The following is a 25,003-nucleotide window of genomic DNA, read 5'->3' on the forward strand; positions in this document are numbered from 1 at the left end:
GCCTTTGTCTCCTGGGAGGATGATGATGTTATTGTCCTTACTGAGGGTGGTGAGCGCTTTCCTCTCGTCTCTGCTGATGTTGGATGGTGGTGCTTTTGCATTTCTGAGACAGGCTGAAACCTTTGTCCGCAGTTGCTCTGCTTCCGTGTCCATGATGGGGTTTTTTTTTACGGAGCCCCGATTTCGTGACTATGATCAGGTCCACCAGCAGGATTTGCCACAGCATGACAGCAAAATTCAGCCCCTTAGCAAGGATGTTTTTCTCCACTTGGATGAGGTGTCTGTCAGACAGATTATTCACCCACTTGTCCACATCCCCGGCGTATGTCTGCCATTGTCTGCAGACAGACAGTTTGTCTGTCTGCCATTGAGGATGCCGTCCATTGTCTGCCGATGTCTCTGGTGTGCAGCAAGTAGGTTGAACTTCTTTTGCTGCCTGTCTGTGAATGTTCTCATTCATCCAGGTCATGGTTATCCAAAGGAATTGAATCAAGTGCAACTGGACTTGGTATATATCCGTGAAGGCGTTTCGCCTCTCATCCAAGTGGCTTCATCAGTTTGTGCCTTTCTGACTAGACCAAGCTAGTCTGACTGGCTGGTGATGAGACTCAGATATTTATCCTCTTTGGAGTCGTTATCAGAGCTATATATGTCCATGGCTCTTTGTGTTCCGATGTTTAGCAATGCCGGTCGTAATCAGAGGTATTGATATGCGTGGCTCTTTTGTGTTCCGATGTTTAGCAATGCCCGTCATTATCAGAGCCATAGATGTCCATTGCTCTTTGTGTTCTGATGTGTAGCAACGCCCGTCGTTATCGGAGGTATTGATATGCGTGGCTCTTTGTGATCCGATGTTAAGCAGCGACGGTCATTGGGGGTGTTAGTTTCGACTTTGTTAGTGCTCCATTCAGTGGTCATGAGTCGTTGGAGCTGTTAGTGACTGACTGTTGTTCTTGGAGGCTAGGCTTCTTGAGTCTCCTGGGTAGAGATGAAAGGATGGCATTGTAAGTGGGAGATAGGTGGTGTCGCAGACCTCCTCCTCTGTTGAGGGATGGTTTTTCCAGTTTCACATAGATGGCTTCCTTCACCCCTCTTTCAAACCATCTATCTTCTCTGTCCAAAATGTGTACGTTGATGTCCTGGAAGGAGTGTGTCTAATCCTTTAGGTGTAGATAGACTGCTTAGTCTTGTCCTGAGGAGTTTGGCCTTCTGTGTTGGGCCATCCGTTTGTGTAGTGGTTGTTTGGTTTCTCCTATGTATAGGTCAGTGCAATCCTCATTACATTGTACAACATACACCAGATTGCTTTTCCGGGTGTGTGGTACACAGTCTTTGGGATGAACCAGTCTTTGTCGGAGTGTGTTGCTGGGTTTGAAGTATAACGGGATGCAGTGTTTGTTAAAAATTATCCTGAGTTTCTTGGAGACCCCAGAAACATACGGGATGACTGTGCTCTTCCTTCTGTTCCTTTTCTCCTCGTCGCTCACCTGGTTGGTCTTTCTGGAACATGTTGCAGTTTTCACAAAGGTCCAACTGGGGTAGCCGCAGGTTTTTAAAGCTCCCCTCAGGTGTTTGTGTTCTTCCCATTGGGCCTGAGTGCTGCTGGGCACATTGTCAGCTCTGTGTTGCAGAGTTCTGATGATGCCCAGTTTGTGTTCCAGAGGGTGGTGTGAGTCGAAAAGTAGATATTGGTCTGTGTGTGTAGGTTTCCTGTAAACCCCAATGTGGACGTCACAGTCCAAGAAGGGCAAACTGTTGTTCTTTACATCTTCGCTTGTGAACTTAATAATCTTGTCCACTGAGTTGATGTGTTTGGTAAACGCTTGCACCTCTTGTGTTTGGATTTTGACCCATGTGTCGTCCACATAGCTGAACCAGTGGCTCGGAGGTGTTCCTCTGAAGGAGTTCAGGGAGTTCAAGAGTTCATTTTGCTGCCTGGTTTTCAACTTTTCATTTTGAGCTAGACGAGCCTTATCCGTGAACTTAATCACATCTTGGAAAGTGGTCTCATCTAGACACGATGTGCATCTCATTTGGATCTGCTCCTTTTTGGCTTTCAAAAGGTTGATGGTAAAATTAGTTTGTCTCAGCTGTTCGCTCAACAGCTGGCTCTGTGCCTTCTGGAGGATCTCGTTACCTCAGTGGTCCTTGACCCAAGATTTCATTTGTTGGCTCTTAGATGAAATCCCGCTCTGTCTGCACCTGAGGCTGAGTGAATCTCAAGTGGTTTCTGTAGTCTGCTATCTTACACACCATTTGCTCATTCTCACATGCAAGTTTAAGGCAATCCTCACCACAATGAGTCCAAATGTCTTTATTCACTTTAGTTATAGGCCAGGTTCACAAAGCAGTGGTTAACAACTATTAAGTGTAATCCCTATAATATAAATCCATCCTATGTGTATAGCTCTATAGTTGTGTTAATGTATTCCTGTCATCCTTTGTTTAGGTTTTTTTTGTGATTGGGGTCAGCTGTAGGCTGGGACATTATGACTGTGTTTGCTTCGAACTATGTGTGAATGCAAAGGGATGAATGTGTGTTAGGTTTACATTATAAAATATTGAAAATAGACTTTGAAAATGCTATCCTCACAGCTTTAACTTTGTCCTTTCTTGTCTGCAAAACTGACTTGAACACAATTGAAAATAACAATTCAATATTAAAGTGGTTAAGATAATGGATGGATGGAATTCAGTATTATACTACTACTACTACTACTACTACTACTGCTGCTACTTTTGGCTGCTCCCGTTAGGGGTCGCCACAGCAGATCATCCGTTTCCATCGCTTCCTGTCCTCTGCTTCTTCCTCTGTCACACCAGCCACCTGCATGTCCTCCCTCACCACATCCATAAACCTCCTCTTTGGCCTTCCTCTTTTCCTCTTCTCTGGCAGCTCCATATTCAGCATCCTTCTCCTAATATACCCAGCATCTCTCCTCCACACATGTGCAAACCATCTTAATCTTGCTTCTCTTGCTTTGTCTCCAAACCGTCTGACCTGAGCTGTCCCTCTAATATACTCGTTCCTAATCCTGTCCTTCTTCATCACTCCCAATTAAACTCTTAGCATCGCCAACCTCCAGCTCCACCTCCTGTCTTGTTGTCAATGCCACCAACTCCAAACCATATAACATAGCTGGTCTCAAAACCATCTTGTAAACCTTCCCTTTAACTCTTTCTGGCACCCCTCTGTCACACATCACTCCTGACACTCTTCCGCACCCACTCCACCCTGCCTGCACACTCTTCTTCACCTCTCTTCTGCACTCCCCGTTACTTTGGACAGTTGACCCCAAGTTTTTAAACTTATACGCCCACATCACCTCTACTCCTTGCATCATCACCATTCCGCCGTCCTCCCTCTCATTCATGCATATTCCAACTTGCTCCTACTGACTTTCATTCCTCTTCTCTCCAGTGCATACCTCCACTTCTCCAGGCTCTCCTCAACCTGCGCCCTACTCTCACGACAGATAACAATGTCGTCCACAAACATCATAGTCCGTGGAGACTCCTGCCTGATCTCATCCGTCAACCTGTCCATCACCATTGCAAATAAGAAAGGGCTCAGAGCCGATCCTTGATGTAACCCCACCTCCACCTTGAACCCACGTGTCATTCCAACCACACACCTCACCATTGTCACACTTTCCTCATACATACTTCTCGGCAACATACAATACCACACCTCCTCTCTCGTCACCCTATTATATGCCTTCTCTAAATCTACAAAGACACAATGTAACTCCTTCTGGCCTTCTCTATACCTCTCCGTCCACATTCTCAAAGCAAACATCACATCTGTGGTGCTCTTTTGTAGCATGAAACCATACTGTTGCATGCCAATCATCACCTCTCCTCTTAACCCAGCTTCTATTACTCTTTCCCGTATCTTCATGCTGTGGCTGATCAACTTTATACCTCTGTAGTTGCTACAGCTCTGCACATCACCCTTGTTCTTGAAAATCGGTACCAGTATGCTTCTTCTACACTCCTCAGGCATCCTCTCACTTTCCAAGATTGTGTTAAACAATCTAGTTAAAAACCCTACTGCCATCTCTCCTAAACACCTCCATGCCTCAACAGGTATGTCATCTGGACCAACTGCCTTTCCACTCTTCATCTTTTCCATAGCTGCCCTCACTTCCTCCTTGCTAATCCACTGCACTTCCTGATTCACTATCCCTACATCATCCATCCTTCTCTCTCTCATGTTCTTCATTCATCGGCCCCTCAAAGTACTCCTTCCACCTTCTCAGCAAACACACTCTCCTGCTTTTTTCAGTACATTTCCATTTCTATCCTTCATTGGCCTAACCTGCTGCACATCATTCCCAGCTCGATTCCTCTGTCTAGCCAATCGGTACAAGTCCTTTTCTCCTCCCTTAAGTGTCCAACCTCTGATACAACTCATCATATGCCATTTCCTTTGCTTCTCTCTTTGCTTTATGCTGTGTCTCCTTGTACTCCTGTCTATTTTCTTCATCTCTCTGACTTCACTTCTTCTTTGCCAACCTCTTCATCTGTATACTTTGCTGTACTTCCTCTTTCCACCACCAAGTCTCCTTGTCTTTCTTCCTCTGTCCTGATGACACACCAAGTGCCTTCCTAGCTGTCTCCCTCACTCATTCTGCAGTCGTTGCCCAGGCATCCGGCAGTTCTTCACTACCAACTAGTGCCTGTCTTACCTCCTCCCTGAACTCCACACAACAGTCTCCCTTCCTCAACTTCCACCATTTGATCCTTGGCTCTGCCTTCACACTGTTCCTCTTCTTGGTCTCAAAAGTCATCCTACAGACCACCATCCAATGCTGCCTAGCTACGTTCTCCCCTGTCACCACCTTGCAGTTACCAACCCCTTTCAGATTGCGCGTCCTGCATAAGATATACACTCACCGGCCACTTTATTAGGCACACATGTCCAACTGCTCGTTAACGCAAATTTCTAATCAGCCAATCACATGGCAGCAACTCAATGCATTTAGGCATGTAGACATGGTCAAGACGATCTGCTGCAGTTCAAACCGAGCATCAGAATGGGGAAGAAAGGTGATTTAAGTGACTTTGAACGTGGCATGGTTGTTGGTGCCAGACGGGCTGGTCTGAGTATTTCAGAAACTGCTGATCTACTGGGATTTTCACGCACAACCATCTCTAGGGTTTACAGAGAATGGTTCGAAAAAGAGAAAATATCCAGTGAGTGGCAGTTCTGTGGGCGAAAATGCCTTGTTGATGCCAGAGGTCAGAGGAGAATGGCCAGACTGGTTCGAGCTGATAGAAAGGCAACAGTAACTCAGATAACCACTCATTACAACCGAGGTATGCAGAAGAGCATCTCTGAACGCACAACACGTCAAACCTTGAGGCAGATGGGCTACAGCAGCAGAAGACCACACCGGGTGCCACTCCTGTCAGCTAAGAACAGGAAACTGAGGCTACAATTCGCACAGGCTCACCAAAATTGGACAATAGAAGATTGGAAAAATGTTGCCTGGTCTGATGAGTCTCGATTTCTGCTGCGACATTCGGATGGTAGGGTCAGAATTTGGCGTCAACGACATGAAAGCATGGATCCATCCTGCCTTGTATCAACGGTTCAGGCTGGTGGTGGTGGTGTAATGGTTTTAGGGGATCTTTTCTTGGCACACTTTGGGCCCCTTAGTACCAATTGAACATCGTGTCAACGCCACAGCCTACCTGAGTATTGTTGCTGACCATGTCCATCCCTTTATGACCACAGTGTTCCCATCTTCTGATGGCTACTTCCAACAGGATAACGCACCATGTCATAAAGCTCGAATCATCTCAGACTGGTTTCTTGAACATGACAATGAGTTCACTGTAACTCAAATGGCCTCCACAGTCACCAGATCTCAATCCAATAGAGCACCTTTGGGATGTGGTGGACCGGGAGATTCGCATCATGGATGTGCAGCCGACAAATCTGCAGCAACTGCGTGATGCTATCATGTCAATATGGACCAAACTCTCTGAGGAATGTTTCCAGTACCTTGTTAAATCTATGCCATGAAGGATTAAGGCAATTCTGAAGGCAAAAGGGGGTCCAACCCGGTACTAGCAAGGTGTACCTAATAAAGTGGCCAGTGAGTGTATGTCTGTGAATGTTCTCATTCATCCAGGTCATGGTTATCCAAACGAATTGAATCAAGTGCAACTGGACTTGGACGAAGCTAGTCACTAGCTCCGTCTAGTCAGAAAGGCACGAACTGAGGAAGCCTCTTGGATGACAGGCAAAACGTCTTCACGGATACATACCAAGTCCAGTGGCGCTTAATTCAACTCATTGGATGCATAAGATATTGTCCACCATTTTGCACCTTCTTCCACTCTTATATCTCACCATGTGTTCCTCTCTCTTCTTGAAATATGTATTCACCACAGCCATTTCCATCGTTTTTGCAAATCCACCACCATCTGTCCTTACACATTTCTCTCCTTGACACGATTCCTACCCATCACCTCCTCATCACCCCTGTTCCCTTCAAAAACATGCCCATTGAAGTCCGCTGCAATCACCACTCTCTCCTCCTTGGGTACACTCTCCACTACGTCATCCAACTCACTCCAGAATTCTTCTTTCTCTTCCACCTCACACCCAACTGGGCTTATGCACTGATAACATTCATCAATACACCTTCGATTTCCAACTTCATACTCATCACTCTGTCTGACATTCTCTTCACCTCCAGCACACTCTTGACATACTCTTCCTTCAGAATTTACCCCTACCCCATTCTCACCATGGTAGAAGAGTTTGAACCCACCTCCAATACTCCTGGCCTTACTCCTCTTCCACCTGGTCTCTGCCTTTCCTTTCTTCTTTCCATCATATCAGCCAGCTCTCTCCCTTAACCAGTCATAGTGCTAACATTTAAAGTTCTGACTCTCACCTCCACACTCCTACCTTTCCTCACTCACCCTTTGCCTCTGCACATGCCTCCCCCTCTCCTTCTCCCAACAGTAGCATAATTTCCACCAGCATCCTGCTGGCCAACAGTACCAGTGGCAGTCGTTTGTAACCAGGTTTCCTCTGTGGTTGCAGCCCCTAGACGGTGGAACAGCATTTCTCTCCCTATAGAACTGCCCCCTCCATCAACTCTTTTAAGTCCCAGCTCAAAATTTACTTTTATTCTATAGAATTTGAGTGCTTTTGATGTGGCGGATTTCTGGCTTTTGTATATGTCCATATGTTGTTTATTCATGCCTACGAACTATGTGTCTTGTTGTCTATGTCGGTGTTTCTTGTATTTATTTGTGTTTTGGCTAAGCACTTTGGTTAGCATTGGTTATTTTTAAATGTGCTGTATAAATTGACTTGACTTGGCATGGCAGGCAAATTGCTATCGAGATCCATGTATTGGAGGCCTGCCACCTTGTTTTTCCATTGATCCTTGCCCTGGACTTTCTCTCCAAGACTGGCACCATCCTCAATCTGACCAAGATTAGCTATGGGATCAAAACTGATAAAAGATACACCTATTACCTCTTCTCGCAACAAACCTCTTCTATGCCTTACCTCCAGGGGAATTACTTCCTTGCTGGGCCTCTACTACAAACACTGAATCCTTTCCCTCCTATGATACAGACTGTCCTGGGCAGCTCCAACAGCTCATGGAAGATTGGCCCTCCATCACCTCCAATATACTGGGGAAGACAGCCATGGAGGTAAAGGTAGTCGACTCAGTGCATCGACGTTAGCATTATCCTTACGTGCTCTGTACACTATAGTGTACTGGTAGGCTGACAGTGTGACAGCCCAACGCTGTATCCTGGCTGAAGCTGGCGGTGGGACACATTTGGTCTCAATGAACAGGCTCATCAGGGGTTTATGGTCTGTATAAATTGTGAATGACATTCTGGTCACTGATAATGGCCCAACATTCACCAGTGAGCTGTTCAGTGAGTTCATGCAACAGAATGGCATTTGTCACATTCAGATAGCTCCTTTCCACCCAGCCTCAAATTGTTTGGCTGAGTGAGCTTTGCAGGGAGTGAAGGAAGGCCTGAAACAGATGAGAGGGGACTCTTAGCACATGGCTTTCACGTTTCCTGTTGAAATACCGCCTCATGCCACAGACTACAACTGCTTGCACTCCAGCAGAGATGCTGATGGGAGGTAGGCCCAAGTCGAGATTGGACCTGCTGCGCCCAAACATGAAGGCAAAATTGGAGAGAAAGCAGGAAAAGCAGAAGGTGGGACATGATTACCATGCACAAGAGACAGAGTTAACACTGGAACGACCAAGGCCGCCATTTTCACGGTTTTGGATTTTCAAAGTTTAATAACTTTGGAGGGGGGGGGGGCGGAATACAGACCTGCCGTTCCCTGAATGCTCCTAAAATTGCATATATTTGCATTAAAATTAGTTTTAGATCAACTGGACAAAAAAGTTATAAGATCTACCCAAAACGACCATGAGCGTTCGAAAAGACGACTCGTAATTTACACGTCATGTGCATCATTTCAGTATTTATTACGTGTGTTTGTCGCGTCATTTCCTTCGCAAAGTTCGTTGCTCTGACCTAGAAACACTAGCGTTCTCCAGTGCAGACAAATAGTCTAAACTTGATTATGTCCAACATGTCTGGTTACAGACGCACCATGACTACCACCGAGGCGTTGCAGTATTTACAGGTGTTTGGACAGCGGCCATTTTAAATTGTTTGAAAAACAGTATTAAAGCTGTTAAAATGTTAATTTTGGTGTAAGTTAATTTCCTAACAGACATACTGACATATGCAGTGCATTAATATCTCAATTGGGTATCTGTCTTGACAGAATATAGATTTTAAAAACAGGCGGTCATTTTGACCGCCCATGGTCATTTTAGGTAGGAGCGAAATCCCGGTCATTCTGGTGTTAAAACCGGGTGACAATGTCTATATGAGAAACTTCAGCAGTAATAACCAGCAATGCCTACCTGGGGTTAGTCTTACAGCAGTAGGCCCTTCTAACAAGCCCCCAGACACCCACAGATCTTGACATTGCCAGCAACCCATCCCTGCCCCCTATTATCTTCCCTGCTGTGCTTGCTGTATAGGACACACTGCATAAAACCTACACTACCCTGTAAGTAACTCTTATTCTGTAAATACATTCTTAAAATTCTAATGAAACTATTTGCAAGTACAGCTCCTGCCACCCAGTGCTGGGAATCAGTGGCTGCCATGTGGTCTCAGGTTCTACTCGAACCGGTGTTGATATTTGCACCTTACTTAAATTTTTATTTTATCTTGTGTGTGTGTGTGTGTGTGTGTGTATATATATATATATATATATATATATATATATACACACACACACAGTGCCTTGCAAAAGTATTCAACCCCCTTGACAGTCATCAGTAAGGTCTGGATTATAAAAGATACTCACACGTGTGTCCCTGAACAATATTATTGTGGTGAACCCATAAGCTCTAACAGCATATTCCCACAGCCAACATAAGTTAGGTTTCACTGACTTTTTTTTAAATAAATTAAAAACTAAAATGTAGCGCTTGCATAAGTTTTCAACCCCCACATACCAGTATTTTGTAGAGTACCCTTTTGCTGCAGTAACGGCTATGATTCTCTTGGGGTAAGTATGTACAAGCTTTGCACATTCCTCTGGAGTAATTGTTACCCATTCTTCTTGGCAGAATTTGTACAGGTCTTTCAGGTTGGTGGGATGGAACCTCTGCGCTGCGATTTTCAGTCCGTCACAGATTTTCAATGTGGTTGAGGTCTGGACTTTGACTTGGCCGCTCCAAAACCTTCACCTTTTTGTTGCTGAGCCATGCCATTTTTGCTTAGGATCATCATCCTGCTGGAAGGTGAACCTTTCCCGAGCTTCAGTTTTATGGCAGACTGCAACAGGTTTTCTTCCATATTTCCCTTTATTTAGCTCCATCTATACTTCCCTCAGTGTGAACAAGGTTCCCAGTGTCTGCAGATGAAAAGCAACCCCATAGCGTTATGCTGCTGCCACCCTGCTTCACTGTAGGGGGGGGTGTTCTTTTAGAACTTGAGCAGTGTTAGGTTTGCACCACATAACGCTTTGAGGTTTGGCCAAAAAGCTCAACTTTCATCTCATCTGACCACAAAACCTTTACCCACATCCTAACTGGGTCTCTCTCAGGCTTGGTAGCAAACTCCAACCGTGCTTCTATATGCAAAGTTTTGAGCAACGGCTTCTTTCTTGCACCCTCCCATACAGGCCAGATTTATGGAGAGCCGTGATATGGTTGACTCATGCACATTTACTGCAGTTTCAGCCACTGACCTCTGGAGCTCCTTCAGAGTGACTGCAGGATCATGTGTGGCTTTCCTCACCAGCCAACGTCTTGCTCGGACACTTAGCTTTGAGGGACAGCCTGTCCTACAAAGTGTCTGGGTGGTGTGATACAGCTTCCACTCTCTGACAGTGGATCCAACAGTGTTCCTGGGACATCCAAACACTTGGATATTGTTTTGTGTCCCTTTCCCGCCTTCTGCATTTTAATCACTTTGTCTCTTACTTCAGTATTCTGCTGCTTTGGCTTCATTTTCTGATGGGAGTTCATGCCCGGCTAATGAACTTTACACAGAGAGGTATTTATACCCATAAACCGGGCCATTAGTTTAATATCTTACAGGTGCACACTAGTTATGTCCCATTGTGTTAACCTGAGTTTGTTTTAGGAATAATTTGTCATTTGTGTAAACTTTGAGCTTTCAGAGCACAAGGGGTTGAATACTGATGCAAGCACTATATTTTATATTATATGCTATTAGAGCTTATGTGTTCACAACAATAATATTGTTCAGCAACAGATGTGTGAGTATCTTTTATAATCCAGAATTACTGATGTCTGTCAAGGGGGTTGAATACTTCTGCAAGGCATACTGTATAAGTCCCTTGTTGGTTAGTGAGTGGATGTTAACTAGCCCTATGGTGAGATTTTTTTATTTTGTTGAGTTTGAGTTTGACGCTAGCTGACCTGTCTAAGTTAGCTAGTGTGCTAACAGTTCCTCCAGACTTTCTTGAGGGACAAGGAGCGGAAGACCAGAAGGAGCATATTGGTTTTGGCTCTGTCGGGGTCCATGGTGAATGTGTTTTCGACGAAAGTGATGAGCGATATGCAGATGCACTGCCGGTGGTGGCTCAGAGAGGTGGGCTCCTAGCTGAAAGAGTTCCCTGCCATGCGTTGAAGTAACGGTGTTGCTGGATGGAGTATGAAAGGTAGAGTAATTCCAGGTGTTGTACCAAGTGTAGGCTCCGGAATAGAACAACAGCAGCTGGGGGAGGCAAGGAGGAATCCAGTAGCCAGGTAAACTGGCGGCCCAAAACACACAGGATTATCAGTTAAAACGCACAAACAAGTTTGTGAAGTTGTCAGCAGAATGAGCAACTGTCCATTTGGCTAAAGGAATGTAAGAGACAACAGAGCCAAACCAATAGAAAGGTCTGGAGAACAGTGGCAGGTAGTCACGCCAGTGTTCACTCTTCTGACAACCATTCAAATGACAAATGGCATGTTACTCGTATAAAGCACAAACGTAAATGTTATTATTAAGACAATATTCCTCTTGTCTGTGTGCCTGCGTGTCCAGGTATGCCAGCCTGTATTTCTGCTGTGCAATCGAGGAGCAGGACAATGAACTCATCACCCTGGAAGTCATCCATCGCTTTGTTGAACTGCTGGATAAATACTTTGGCAGTGTGAGTCTCATTTTTTTTCTATTTATGTCCATCTGAAGTGTTCTGTTCATCTTGTCTCTCACTTTCTATCTTTAGTCTATTTCACACTGCACTAAGACCAGGAAATACACATTTTGATGACATAGTCACTTTAGTTTAAGGTTGAGGGAAACATCAGACCAATAGCTTTGCTCCCCTGTGTGATTGCAGTTTGGCCATTGTCTGTTTTCTCTGTAAGGGTCTATCTTTGTATGTATGCAAGTGGCTTCAGAAAGTATTCAGACCCCTTCACTTTTTGCATACTTTATTGTGTTGTAGATATAAGATTGCCAATTTTGCCCATCAATCTACACCCAATAACTCATAATGACAAAGCAAAAACATTTTTTGAAATTTTGCAAATGTATTTAAAATCAAAAACTGAAATCTCTCATTTACCTAAGTAAGACCCTTTGGTGTGGCACTCCAGATTGTGGTCAGGTGCATCCTGTTTGCTTTAATTATCCTTGAGATGGAGGACTTGATTGGGGTCCACCAGTGGCAATTGACTGGACATAGTTTAGAAAGGCACACACTTGTGCATATAAGGTCCCACAATTCACACTGCATGTCTGGCCAAAAACCACTCCATGGAGTCTGAGGAACTCTCTGCAGACCTCTGTGATCAACTGTGGCGAGGCATAGATCAGTGCAAGGGTATCAAACCATTTCTAAAGCATTGAGTGTACGCACTACATTTCCCATTCGGCTGATGTGTGTTTCTATGGTCTGAACTGAAGTGCAGAACAATTTTGAAAGCAAATTTGTTTGTTTCCTCTTGGACTGGATCTGGAGTCTTCTTGTATTCATATTAGTGATCAACCAGGATAACGGCCTTCTAAACCTACCACTAGGTGTAGCAGGCCCCTTCTAACCAATATCTATGAGGCTGGTAACCACTGATAACACCCATTCAAGTGATAACGTTCAAAGTAGGTAAACAATTCCCATCGGAGTTCTATTGAGAAAAAGTGAAGAATTTTCACACGAAGTTTTCGCCTGATTCCAACACTGAACTCTAAGCAGCTTGATATGTACTCATTAAGTTTTGGTCTGAAGTGAGGGATAAAAACAAAAATCCTTGTTGTTTTTCCCCTTTAACTTCACAAAGGGCATATGGCTTTGCACTTTGAGAATCCCTATTTTTTTTTCTTCAGTTCATACATACAACATAGCCCCCAGCCATAACTCAACTTGTTGCAGTAACAATGAGTCAGTGATTCATCATCACCTCATCAAGCTTTTTAACTTCTTGGGTTCTAGTTTCCGGACGGTGCCAGTCCGTCAGTAACACCAACACAGATGTAGTGACAATTTCACTGGGTGTAAGATGGTGTTTCTCTCATCAGGCCGCGTTTACTAATTTCCAGGCTTGCCATGATAGTGCTTTTGCCGAAATGGGTGTGGGGGTACAGTAGAGGGTGTGTCAGTCAAAATCAGGTGGGGCAGTGCTAGTTTGGTATCAAAATAAACCAAATATTACGCCTGCGTCTCCGCTTGGTCAGACCAGACTTAGCGCAGATGCAGGCATTGTGTGGTAGTTATCGGGCTTTAGGCGAAGGTGCACTAAGCATAGACTTATGCAAAATCCCATATGCCACTTTTATGTATGCTATGTTGACCTAGCTCATGAGTAATCTATATAATGACTATTGTCCTAAACTTTTTTAATCACAAAACAAAACATCTGCATGTGTATCATTGTCTTCTAATATAAAAGAGTCAGTGTGCATCATTACGCATAGAAAACATGGGATGGGCATTTCAATATTTCAATTAACATCATTCAACTGAAAGAATGACCTGATTGCCTAGGCTAATTCACAACTATTTAAGGACTCCTGCTGTGTTCATCGAATCTATAGGAAACAGAAAGACACTGGTGAGAACGAAGACCCGTTAAACAGTAGCATGTCAAATAATCATGTTTGTGTGTTGTCTTATATCACATTGGAATTGGTGTTATTGTCTGTTGTATGCACACTTGGCGACTGCACCTCCTGAACATGGACATCAGCTTCCTCCTGTGAGAAGCTTTGCTTGCCTTGGCCAGTCTGGACTTTCACCATCCATTAAGAAATTGGAAGGTTGCCATGACAGTGTGCTGCTTTTAAAGGGAATGAGAGGAGCTGATTTGATTGGTCGTAATGGAAGACAGCCTTCACCAATCACGCCGACTGATAATTTATTCCTTCTAATCCAAACCTTTTACAACTGTGCTTCCATTGTACCCAATTACCGCCGGAGCAGCATGTTCCAAAATTAGCAAAAAGTATTGGCCACATGAACTAGCGACGGCACCTTCGACTGTGCTGAGACCCAGAAACTAGAGTCCCTTACTTATGTGTGAGTTTTTGAGTAAATTTTGAGTAAATTTTCCAATTTTGCTTGGACATTTTCATTTTTAAACTCCCCCCAGTACCCCGTGGCACTCTGTGGGGGGTACTGTGGAATTATGGAGTACTGGAGCAGTTGCTACAAGCCATCCAGTCCTTGTATAACCAAAGTGAGAGCTGTTTCCGCATTCTTGGCACAAAGTCAAACACGTTTTTGGTGGGTGTCGGACTCCGCCAAGGTTGTCCCTTGTCTCCGATTCTGTTTGTAATATTCATGGACAGGATATCAAGGAGCAGCCAAAGTGAGGCATGTGTCCATTTTGGGAACCTCAGAATTGCATCTCTGCTCTTCGCAGATGATGTGGTTTTGTTGACCTCATCAGAACGTGACCTCCAGCATGCAGTTTGCAGCTGAGTGTGAAATGGCTGGGATGAGAGTCCGCACCTCTAAGTCTGAGTCCATGGCTCTCCCTCCAGGTTGGTTATGAGTTGTTGCCTCAAGTGAAGGGAGTTCAAGTATCTTGGGGTCTTGTTCACAAATGAGGATAGGATGGAGTGGGAGATTGACAGGCAGATTGGTGCAGCATCAACAGTGATGCAGATGTTGTACTGGTCTGTTGTGGTGAAGGGGGAGCTGAGCAGAAAGACAAAGCTCTCAGTTTACCAGTCAGTCTTCATTCCAGCCCTCACCTATGGTCATGAGCTTTGGGTAGTGACCAAAAGGGTGAGGTCACGGATACAAGCGGCTGAAATGAATTTCCTCCGTAGGGTGTCTGGGCTCAGCCTTAGATAAAGGGTGAGGAGCTTGGACATCCGGAGGGAGCTCGGAGTAGAGCTGCTGCTGCTTCATGTCGAAAGGAGCCAGTTGAGGTGGTTTGGGCATCTGATCAGGATGCCTCCTGGTGCCTTCCTTTGGAGATTTTCCAGTACAGCCAACTGGGAGGAGACCCCGGGGTAGACCCAGAACTCGCTGGAGGGACTACATGTCCAATCTGGCCTGGGAACACCTTGGGATCCCCCAGGAGGAGCTGAAGGGTGTTGCTGGGGAGAGGGACATCTGGAGTGCCCTACTTAGCTTGCTGCCACCGTGACCCGACCCCAGAGAAGCAGCTGAAGATGAGAGAAATGAGAGAGATTTTCATTTTTAATTTACATAGTTGTAGCACTTATGAAAGTCTAGATAGTGAGGCCTTCGGATGATCCGCTGTGGCGACCCCTAACGGGAGCAGCCGAAAGTAGTAGTATTAGTAGTAGTAGTAGATAGTGAGGCCTTGGCAGCCCTGACTACACAGTGCATCCGGAAAGTGTTCACACCCCTTCACTTTCCCCACATTTTGTTATGTTACAGCCTTATTCCAAAATGGATTAAATTCCTTTTTTTCATCATCAATCTACATACAATACCCCATAATGACAAAGTGAAAAAGGTTTTGTAGAAATTTTTGCAAATTTACTAAAAATATAAAACTGAAATATCGCATGTACATAAGTATTCACACCCTTTGCTATGACACTCAAAATTGAGCTCAGGTTCATCATGTTTCCACTGATCATCCTTGAGATCTTTCTAAATCTTGATTGGAGTCCACCTGTAGTAAATTCAAATGATTGGACATGATTTGGAAGGGCACACAGCTGTCTATATAAGGTCCCACTGTTGACAGTGCATGTCAGAGCAGAAACCAAGCCATGAAGTCAAAGGAATTGTCTGTGGACCTCCGTGACAGGATTGTATCGAGGCACAGATCTGGGGAAGGGTACAAAAAAATGTCTACAGCTTTGAAGGTCCCGAAGAGCACACTGGTCTCCATCATTCATAAATGGAAGACGTTTGGATCCACCAGGACTCTTCCTAGAGCTGGCCACCCAGCCAAACTGAGCAATCGGGGGAGAAGGGCCTTGGTCAGGGAGGTGACCAAGAACCCGATGGTCCCTCTGACAGAGCTCCAGCATTCCTCTGTGGAGATGGGAGAACCTTCCAGAAGGACAGCCATCTCTGCAGCACTCCACCAATCAGGCCTTTATGGTAGAGTGGCCAGACGGAAGCCTCTGCTCAGTAAAAGGCACATGACAGCCCGCTTGGAGTTTGCCAGAAAGCACCTAAAAGACTCTCAGACCATGAGAAACAAGATTCTCTGGTCTGATGAAACCAAGATTGAACTCTTTGGCCTGAATGCCAAACGTCACATCTGGAGGAAACCAGGCACCTCTCATCACCTTGCTAATACCATCCCTACAGTGAACCATGGTGGTGGCAGCATCATGCTGTGGGGATGTTCTTCAGCGGCAGGAACTGGGAGACTAATCAGGATCAAGGGAAAGATGAATGGAGCAAAGTACAGAGAGATCCTTGATGAAAACCCGCTCCAGAGCGCTCAGGACCTCAGACTGGGGCGAAGGTTTACCTTTCAACACGACAACGACCCTAAGCACACAGCCAAGACAACGAAGGAGTGGCTTCGGGACAAGTCTGTGAATGTCCTTGAGTGGCCCAGCCAGAGCCCAGACTTGAACCCCATTGAACATCTCTGGAAAGACCTGAAAATAGCTGTGCAGCAACGCTCCCCATCTAACCTTACAGAGCTGGAGAGGATCTGCAGAGAAGAATGGGAGAAATACCCCAAATATAGGTGTGCCAAGCTTGTAGCTTCATACCCAAGAAGACTTGAGGCTGTAATCGCTGCCAAGGGTGCCTCAACCAAGTACTGAGTAAAGGGTATGAATACTTATGTACATGCAATATTTCAGTTTTTTATTTTTGATAAATTTGCAAAAATTTCTACAAAACCTTTTTCGCTTTTTCATTATGGGGTATTGTGTGTAGATTGATGAGGGGGGAAAAAAGGAATTTAATCCATTTTGGAATAAGGCTGTAACATAACAACATGTGGGGAAAGTGAAGGGGTGTGAACACTTTCCAGATGCACTGTAAGTGATTACAGGGCTGCCAATGTTGGAACTTGACTACTTTTGTGGTATGAGTTGTTAAATATTCTACCAAAAATATGCTTTTGATTTGAAAGAGAGACTATCTTTTTGAACAATGCACGTGTATAATACAATTTCATCTGTCTTATTTTGGTAGGTGTGTGAGTTGGACATAATCTTTAACTTTGAGAAGGCATACTTCATCCTTGACGAGTTCCTAATGGGGGGAGAGATCCAGGACACCTCTAAGAAAAGTGTCCTCAAAGCAATTGAACAAGCTGACCTACTACAGGAGGTACAGTGTGCATGCATGCATGCAGACATCAGATACTATTTCTGAAGCAACATTTGCTCTTGTTTATATCCTCTCTTTCTCTTGCTCTCCTCTTTCTCCCTCTCTCTGTCGCTGTCTTCCCTCTCTCTCTCTCTCTCACTCCATTATTTTCATCTCTTCTAAATTTGCTTTTGTCTTTTGGTCTTCTGTGCGTTTTCCTCTCTCACTCTACAGGAAGATGAGTCACCCAGGAGTGTCCTGGAAGAGATGGGGCTGGCATAGTACCTACACCACAAGCTGACACCACCTAAACCTCATAACAGATTAAAAAATACAGAAACTATGGGTATCAGTGTACAGTACTGGAAGTCAAGGGGGAGGGAATGGGGTTTGTGTTGGGAAAGACTTGTATAAAGATAAACCATTTTGGTTGAACCTCTATGTAGGTATGATTTATGGTACTGCCCTACAGGTTGGATTGGGGAACAGACATAATTAGAAATCAAGGACTGCGTCTACTCAATGTAGTGTGTGTGTGTGTGTGTGTGTGTGCGTGTGCGTGTGTACATGAACAGCATGTAATACAGGTGTATAGGATGTGATGGAGTTGTAGAGCCTCATTATGAGCCAGTGGGTTGTAGAGGGGCATTCTATCAGAGAGAAGGATGTGGGGTGTAAGTATGGGTTACAGTATGACTTTAAGGAGTATAGTAGAATTCTAAGACTTAATAAGACTACGATAACAAGGAGAACATCTGAGTTTGCCTTCAATTTCAACCTGCACCGTATATTTACACCTCTTGGCACTGGTATACAGGGTTGAGAGTTTTATGTGTTTTGTTTTTTTTGGGTGGTGGGAATTGGGGTGATTTTATAGGGGCAGTTGGGGTACAGTGGTATTTAGGGTCAAGCAATGCTCTTTAAGTGACTTTAACTAACATAAGGACCTTGGATGTAGACATTTGAGTTGTAATTAGGCTACTGAATTTCAATACAAACTATTGGTACAGATGCAGAGGATGTACTGGGGAGTAGAATCCTTGGATGGACACGATATGTGTGATGAGATGAGTGATGAGATGAGTGATGAGATGAGTGATGAGATGAGTGATGAGATGTGTGATGAGATGTGTGTTGAGATGTGTGATGAGACGTGTGATGAGACGTGTGATGAGATGAGTGATGAGATTATTGATGAGATGTGAGGAGATTAGTGATGAGATGAGTGATAAGACGTGTGATGCGATGAGTGACGAGATGAGTGACGAGACGAGTGATGAGACGAGTGATGAGACGCGATGAGATGTGTGAGGAGATTAGTGATGGGATGTGTGATGAGATGAGTGATGAACGTGATGAGATGAGTGATGAGATGTGAGATGAGACAAGTGATGAGATGAGTGATTAGATGAGATGTATGATGAGACTTCCATTCCATTTGTGATGTGATGTGTGATGAGATGTGTGATGAGATGAGTGATGACACGTGATGAGATGATTGATGAGATGAGTGATGAGACGTGATGAGTGATTAGACGTGTGATGAGACATGATGAGACGAGTGATGAGATGTGTGATGAGATGAGTGATGAGATGTGTGATGAGACGTGCGATGTGATGTGTGATGAGATGAGGTTGGGGGATTTGAATCTTGGGGAGCAATGAAAAAAGGTCCAATTATTCGACTGTAGTACTACAGAATATGCAGATGTGACACGACTTGTGTAAACACAATATGATGGCAATAGATGATATCGGCATTGTTGGGTTGATTGGCTGTTAGAAAAATAAGAGCTTTTCATAAGAATTTTCAGATTTGCTTCATAGCTGAATTCAGTGTGGGCCAGTCATATAAACTGTAATTAAACTTATCAAGCTGTGAGTGCTACGTCTTTGGCCCTCTTTCTATTTCACATATGCTGTTCTAAGGGCACATTATCATGTGAGAGAAAAAAATATAATTAAATCTCATTATTGTATTATTAGCTAACTTTTTTTTATTTTTCCCCCTTTTTCCCCTAATTGCACTTGGCCAATTATCCCACTCTCTGAGCCGTCCCGGTCGCTGCTCCACCCCCTCTGCTAAACCGGGGAGGGCTGCGGACTACCACATGCCTCCTCCAATACATGTGGAGTCACCAGCCACTTCTTTTCACCTGATGGTGAGGAGTTTCACCAGGGGGACGTAGCGCGTGGGAGGATCACGCTATTCCCACCAGTTCCCCCTCCCCCCTGAACAGGTGCCCCGGCCGACCAGAGGAGGTGCTAGTGCAGCAACCAGGACACATAGCCACATCTGACTCCCTACTCGCAGACACAGCCAATTGTGCCTGTAGGGATGTCCAACCAAGCCAGAGGTAACACGGGGATTTGAACCAGTGATCCCCGTATTGGTTGGCAACGGAGTAGACTGCCACAATACCCAGACGCCCCATTAATTATTTTTTAATTTAATGACTTCACTCTTGTACTGGATCAAGCTTAAATGGCCTCAGTAGCACAACAGACTACTTTAATGTTATTCATGGGGAGAAAATTCAAGGTGGTCCCATGTATTTGAAATACTCTGAAGATTTAAGTTAGCTAATAAGAGCAGCCTCACAAGTAGGGACATCATTTACAAATAAAAGCAAACCACATGTGTTTCATGCATCCATCAATACACTCTAAGGGGTGTCTTGTTACTGGTTATTGTGAATGAAAGTTTCTTATCTTGGGTGAATTACCTGCCAGGGAAGCTGGAAAAAGTGAATGCTGAAATGCTGTATCACATGCTTGCTCTGCAGCTAATGCTTCCATCCAGCGGCGGCTGGTGCTACCAATTTTTTCTTTTTTTGGGGGGGGGGGGGGGGCAATTTACCTTGGCGCAGCACACCTGACAGCTGCTTTACTGTCCACACAGTCACAGAGTTATTAAGAAGGACAATGTAGCCTAATAGGCATTAAAGCAGCTGTCAGGTGTGCTGCGCCAGGGTAAATTGCCCCCCCCCAAAAAAAATTGTTCGCACCAGCCGCCACTGCTTGCATCGCTATAGCTGTTTAAGCTATCACTTACCTTCATTTTAGCACTTTTTTTGTATAATTTTATTTAACTAATGCTAACATCAGCATCTGATTTTGAACGAGTGTTAAGTAGTGCAGCACGATGCAGCCTGCTGCACAGCGCAGCTGCAGGACAGGATGTGTATGTGTATACTAGCCATACTATTTTTGTTACATTCGTACTGACGGGATATGCACAAAAAGGTCAACATTATTACTCATTCTTCAAGGTGAACCAGACCTGGGAGAGTGATGGCGCTGTTGTTCAGGAAAATTATTGTAATTGTACAATTTGCTAACAGCACATACTGCAGGGACACGTACATGTCAGTCCACTTTGTTAAGGAATATTTTTATTTTTCTATTTAAAAGGGTTGATTTCAAAAATTTCAGTAAAATCCCCTAAATTCAGATGCATTGTATCTTTCCAATTGTGTGTTTTCTTCAGAAGCTGTTAATCTGCCACTTGTTACCACAACCTCTGATCCCATACCGTAACTCAGAAGTCATGAATGGATCTCTTAGATGCGTTTTATTTTTAAAATTGTTGTCAATGTTCCTTATTTTGCAGGACTATTACTTTTCATTTGTCTTTTATGGGGTTGTCAGTTTAAAGAAGATAAAAAACAAAACTATTTACTACCAGCGAGTGTTGTGCTATTTGGTCGTCAAGTTCAACTTTATTGTCAACATATTATATTCACGGTGTTTAGAATACAATGAAGATCTTGTGCTCTGGCTCTCTCTGCCTTAACTCGAGGACACGCCACCCCCCCAAAAATACCCTATGAAAACAGCGAGTTCATACATCATATACAGTACACAATAACACATGGATGATGTAAGGTGCATATGGGCGTGTCAGCTGTTCAGCCACCTGACTGCCTGTGGGGAGAAAGTACTGCTGCTGACAGGGGTGGTGTGTGACGTCATGCTGCGGTAGCGTTCTCACGTGGAACGCTGACAAAGAAAATAATGGAAGAATGTCTGCTAATGCAAACCCAACTGCTCCAATTAAAACATTTTAATTTGCTGGTGCCCACGTGTATACACAGTTTATATAAACCATTGTATTAAAAATTGTAACGCTCTCCTTACTCACTCGCATTTTCTGCTTGTACCCTGTCTTCCAAATACACCTTTTTTGTTTGTGCGACAAAGTAAGCTACTCAGACTTGAGGACTAAATGCAACAAGGCAAAAGCTATTCATAGGGTATAAATAGATATGAAGGCTTTATTCCTTCTTTGCAACTTTGCCTGGACTTCATTTTTGATAAAGATTACTACTGCTACTACGTTTGGCTGTTCCCATTAGAGGTTGCCACAGCGGATCTTCTGTTTCCATCTCTTCCTGTCACCCTAATCCTGTCCTCCTCCGTCACTCCCAATGAAAATCTTAGCGTCTTCAACTCTGCCAGCTCCACCTCCTGTCTTTCCATCAGTGCCACTGTCTCCAAACCATACAACATAGCTGGTCTCACTACCATCTTGTAAACCTTCCCTTTAACTCTTAAGTTTCCTTTAGTAATCCCGTTGTGGAAATTAATTTACTGAAAATGAACCCTTCCTAGCTGTGATCTGTGTAGCTAGGAGCAGTGGGCTGCTGCCTTCATGCAGCACCCAGGGACCAACTCCAGTTCTTCCCATTGCCTTGCTCAGGGGCACAAACAGGAGTAAAAAACCTAACGTGCATTTTTCTTTTGATGGTGGGGGAAACCAGAGCACCTGGGGAAAACCCACCACAGACAAGGGGAGAGCATGCAAACTCCACACAGAGTATGACCCTCAAGGTTGGACAGCCCTGGGGTTCGAACCCAGGACCTTCTTGCTGTGAAGCGACAGCGCTAACCACTGGGCTACCATGCTGGTACCCTTCTGCTGCAAATCACATCCTTTTCCACCGACTCCACCCTGCCTGCACTCTCTTTTTCAGCTCTCTTCTCCACTCCCTGTTACATTGAACTGTTGACCCCAGGTATTTAAACTCCTCCACCTTCGTCACCTCCACTCCTTGCATCCTCACTATTCCACTGTCCTCCCTCTCATTCATGCATATGTATTCCATCTTGCTCCTACTGACTTTCATTCCTCTTCTTCCAGTGCATACCTCCACCTCTCCAGGCTCTCCTCCACCTGCCCCCTACTCTCACTACAGATCACAATGTCATCCGCGAACATCATCATCCATGGAGACTCCTGCCTGATCTTGTCCGTCACCCTGTCCATCACCACTGCAAACAAGAAAGGGCTCAGAGCTGATCCTTGATGTAATCCCACCTCCACCTTGAACCCATCTGTCATTCCAACCGAACACCTCACCACCTTCACACTTCCACGTGCATATCCTGCACCACTCCTACATATTTCTCTGCCACTCCCGACTTCCTCATACAATACCACACCTCCTCTCTCGGCACCCTGTCATATGCTTTCTCTAAATCCACAAAGACACAATGCAACTCTTTCTGGCCTTCTCTATACTTCTCCATCAACATTCTCAAAGCAAACATCACATCTGTGGTGCTCTTTCCTGGCATGAAACCATACTGCTGCTCGCTGATCATCACCTCTCCTCTTAACCTAGCTTCTATTACTCTTTCCCATACCTTCATGCTGTGGCTGATCAACTTTATACATCCGTAGTTGCTACAGTTCTGCACATCGCGCTTGTTCTTGAAAATCGGTACCAGTATGCTTCTTCTCCACTCCTCATGCATCCTCTCACTTTCCAAGATTGTGTTAAACAATCTAGTTAAAAACTCCACTGCCATCTCTCCTAAACATCTCCATGCCTCCACAGGTATGTCATCAGGACCAACTGCCTTTCCATTCCTCATCCTCTTCATAGCTGCCCTCACTTCCTCCTTGCTAATCCACTGCACTTCCTGATTCACTATCCTTACGTCATCCAACCTTCTCTCTCTCTCATGTTCTTCATTCATCAGCTCCTCAAGGTAGCCCTTCCACCTTCTCAGCACACTCTCCTCGCTTGTCAGCACATTCCATCTCTATCCTTGATCGCCCTAACCTGCTGCACATCCTTCACAGCTCGGTGCCTCTATCTAGCCAATCGGTACAAGTCCTTTTCTCCTTCCTTAGTGTCTAACCTGTCATACAACTCACCATACGCCTTTTCCTTTGCCTTTGCCGCCTCTCTCTTCGCTTTACGCTGCATCTCCTTGTACTCCTGTCTACTTTCTTCATCTCTCTGACTATCCCACTTCTTCTTTGCCAACCTCTTCCTCTATACTTTACTGTACTTCCTCATTCCACCATCAAGTCTCCTTGTCTTCCTTCCTCTGTCCTGATGATACACCAAGTACCTTCCTAGCTGTCTCCCTCAATATTTCTGCAGTGGTTGCCCAGCCATCTGGCAACTCTTCACTACCACCCAGTGCCTGTCTTAACTCCTGCCTGAACTCCACACAACAGTCTTCTTCAACGTCCACCATTTGACCTTCGGCTCTGCCTTCACTCTCTTCCTCTTCTTGGTCTCCAAAGTCATCCTACAGACCACCATCTGATGTTGCAAAGCTACGTTCTGCCCTGTCACCACCTTGCAGTCTCCAATCCCTTTCAGATCGTGCCTTCTACATAAGGTATAGTCCACCTGTGTGCACTTTCCTCCACTCTTGTACGTCACCCTGTGTTCCTCCCTCTTCTTGAAATATGTATTCACCACAGCCATTTCCATCCTTTTCACAAAATCCACCACCATCTGTCCTTCCACATTTCTCTCCTTGACACCATACCTTCCCATCACCTCCTCATCACCTCTGTTCCCTTCCCCAACATGCCCATTGAAGTCTGCTCCAATCACCACTCTCATTCATCATCACACCTGTGATTTCCGGCTTCATACTCATCACTCTGTCTGACACTCTCTTCACCTCCAGCACACATCTTGACATACTCTTCCTTCAGAATTACCCCTATCCCATTTCTTCTCCCATCCGCACCATGGTAGTAGAGTTTGAACCCACATCTGATACTCCTGGCCTTACTCCCCTTCCACCTGGTCTCTTGCACACACAGTCTACTACTACTACTACTTTCGGCTGCTCCCGTTAGGGGTCGCCACAGCGGATCATCCGTTTCCATTTCTTCCTGTCTTCTGCGTCTTCCTCTGTCACACCAGCCACCTGCATGTCTTCCCTCACCACATCCATAAACCTCCTCTTTGGCCTTCCTCTTCTCCTCTTCCCTGGCAGCTCCATATTCAGCATCCTTCTCCCAATATACTCAGCATCTCTCCTCCACACATGTCCAAGCCATCTCAATCTTGCCTCTCTTGCTTTGTCTCCAAACCGTCCAACCTGAGCGGTCCCTCTAATATAATCGTTCCTAATCCTGTCCTTCTTCGTTACTCCCAGTGAAAATCTTAGCATCTTCAACTCTGCCACCTCCAGCTCCGCCTCCTGTCTTTTCGTCAGTGCCACTGTCTCCAAACCATATAACATAGCTGGTCTCACAACCATCTTGTAAACTTTCCCTTTAACTCTTGCTGGTACCCTTCTGTCGCAAATCACTCCTGACACACTTCTCCACCCACTCCAACCTGCCTGCACTCTCTTTTTCACCTCTCTACTGCACTCCCCGTTACTTTGGACAGTTGACCCCAAGTATTTAAACTCAGATGTCTTTGTCACCTCCACTCCTTGCATCCTGACCATTCCACTGTCCTCTCTCTCATTCACGCA

General features: G+C 44.9%; 1 protein-coding gene across 1 annotated transcript in view; it reads left to right on the forward strand.

Moving 5' to 3' along the window:
* ap1s1 (adaptor related protein complex 1 subunit sigma 1) overlaps positions 1-20,082 on the forward strand; it is a 41,321-nt gene extending 21,239 nt beyond the window's left edge. The window contains exons 3-5 of the mRNA XM_056300335.1: positions 11,596-11,704; positions 17,144-17,281; positions 17,495-20,082. Of these exons, the coding sequence (XP_056156310.1) occupies positions 11,596-11,704; positions 17,144-17,281; positions 17,495-17,542 (295 nt within the window). The 3' untranslated portion in view covers positions 17,543-20,082. The remainder of the gene's footprint in view (positions 1-11,595; positions 11,705-17,143; positions 17,282-17,494) is intronic.
* The last annotated feature ends 4,921 nt before the right edge of the window (positions 20,083-25,003 follow it).

Source organism: Lampris incognitus, chromosome 20, assembly GCF_029633865.1.
Source record: "Lampris incognitus isolate fLamInc1 chromosome 20, fLamInc1.hap2, whole genome shotgun sequence".
Classification (NCBI taxonomy): Eukaryota; Metazoa; Chordata; class Actinopteri; order Lampriformes; family Lampridae; genus Lampris; species Lampris incognitus.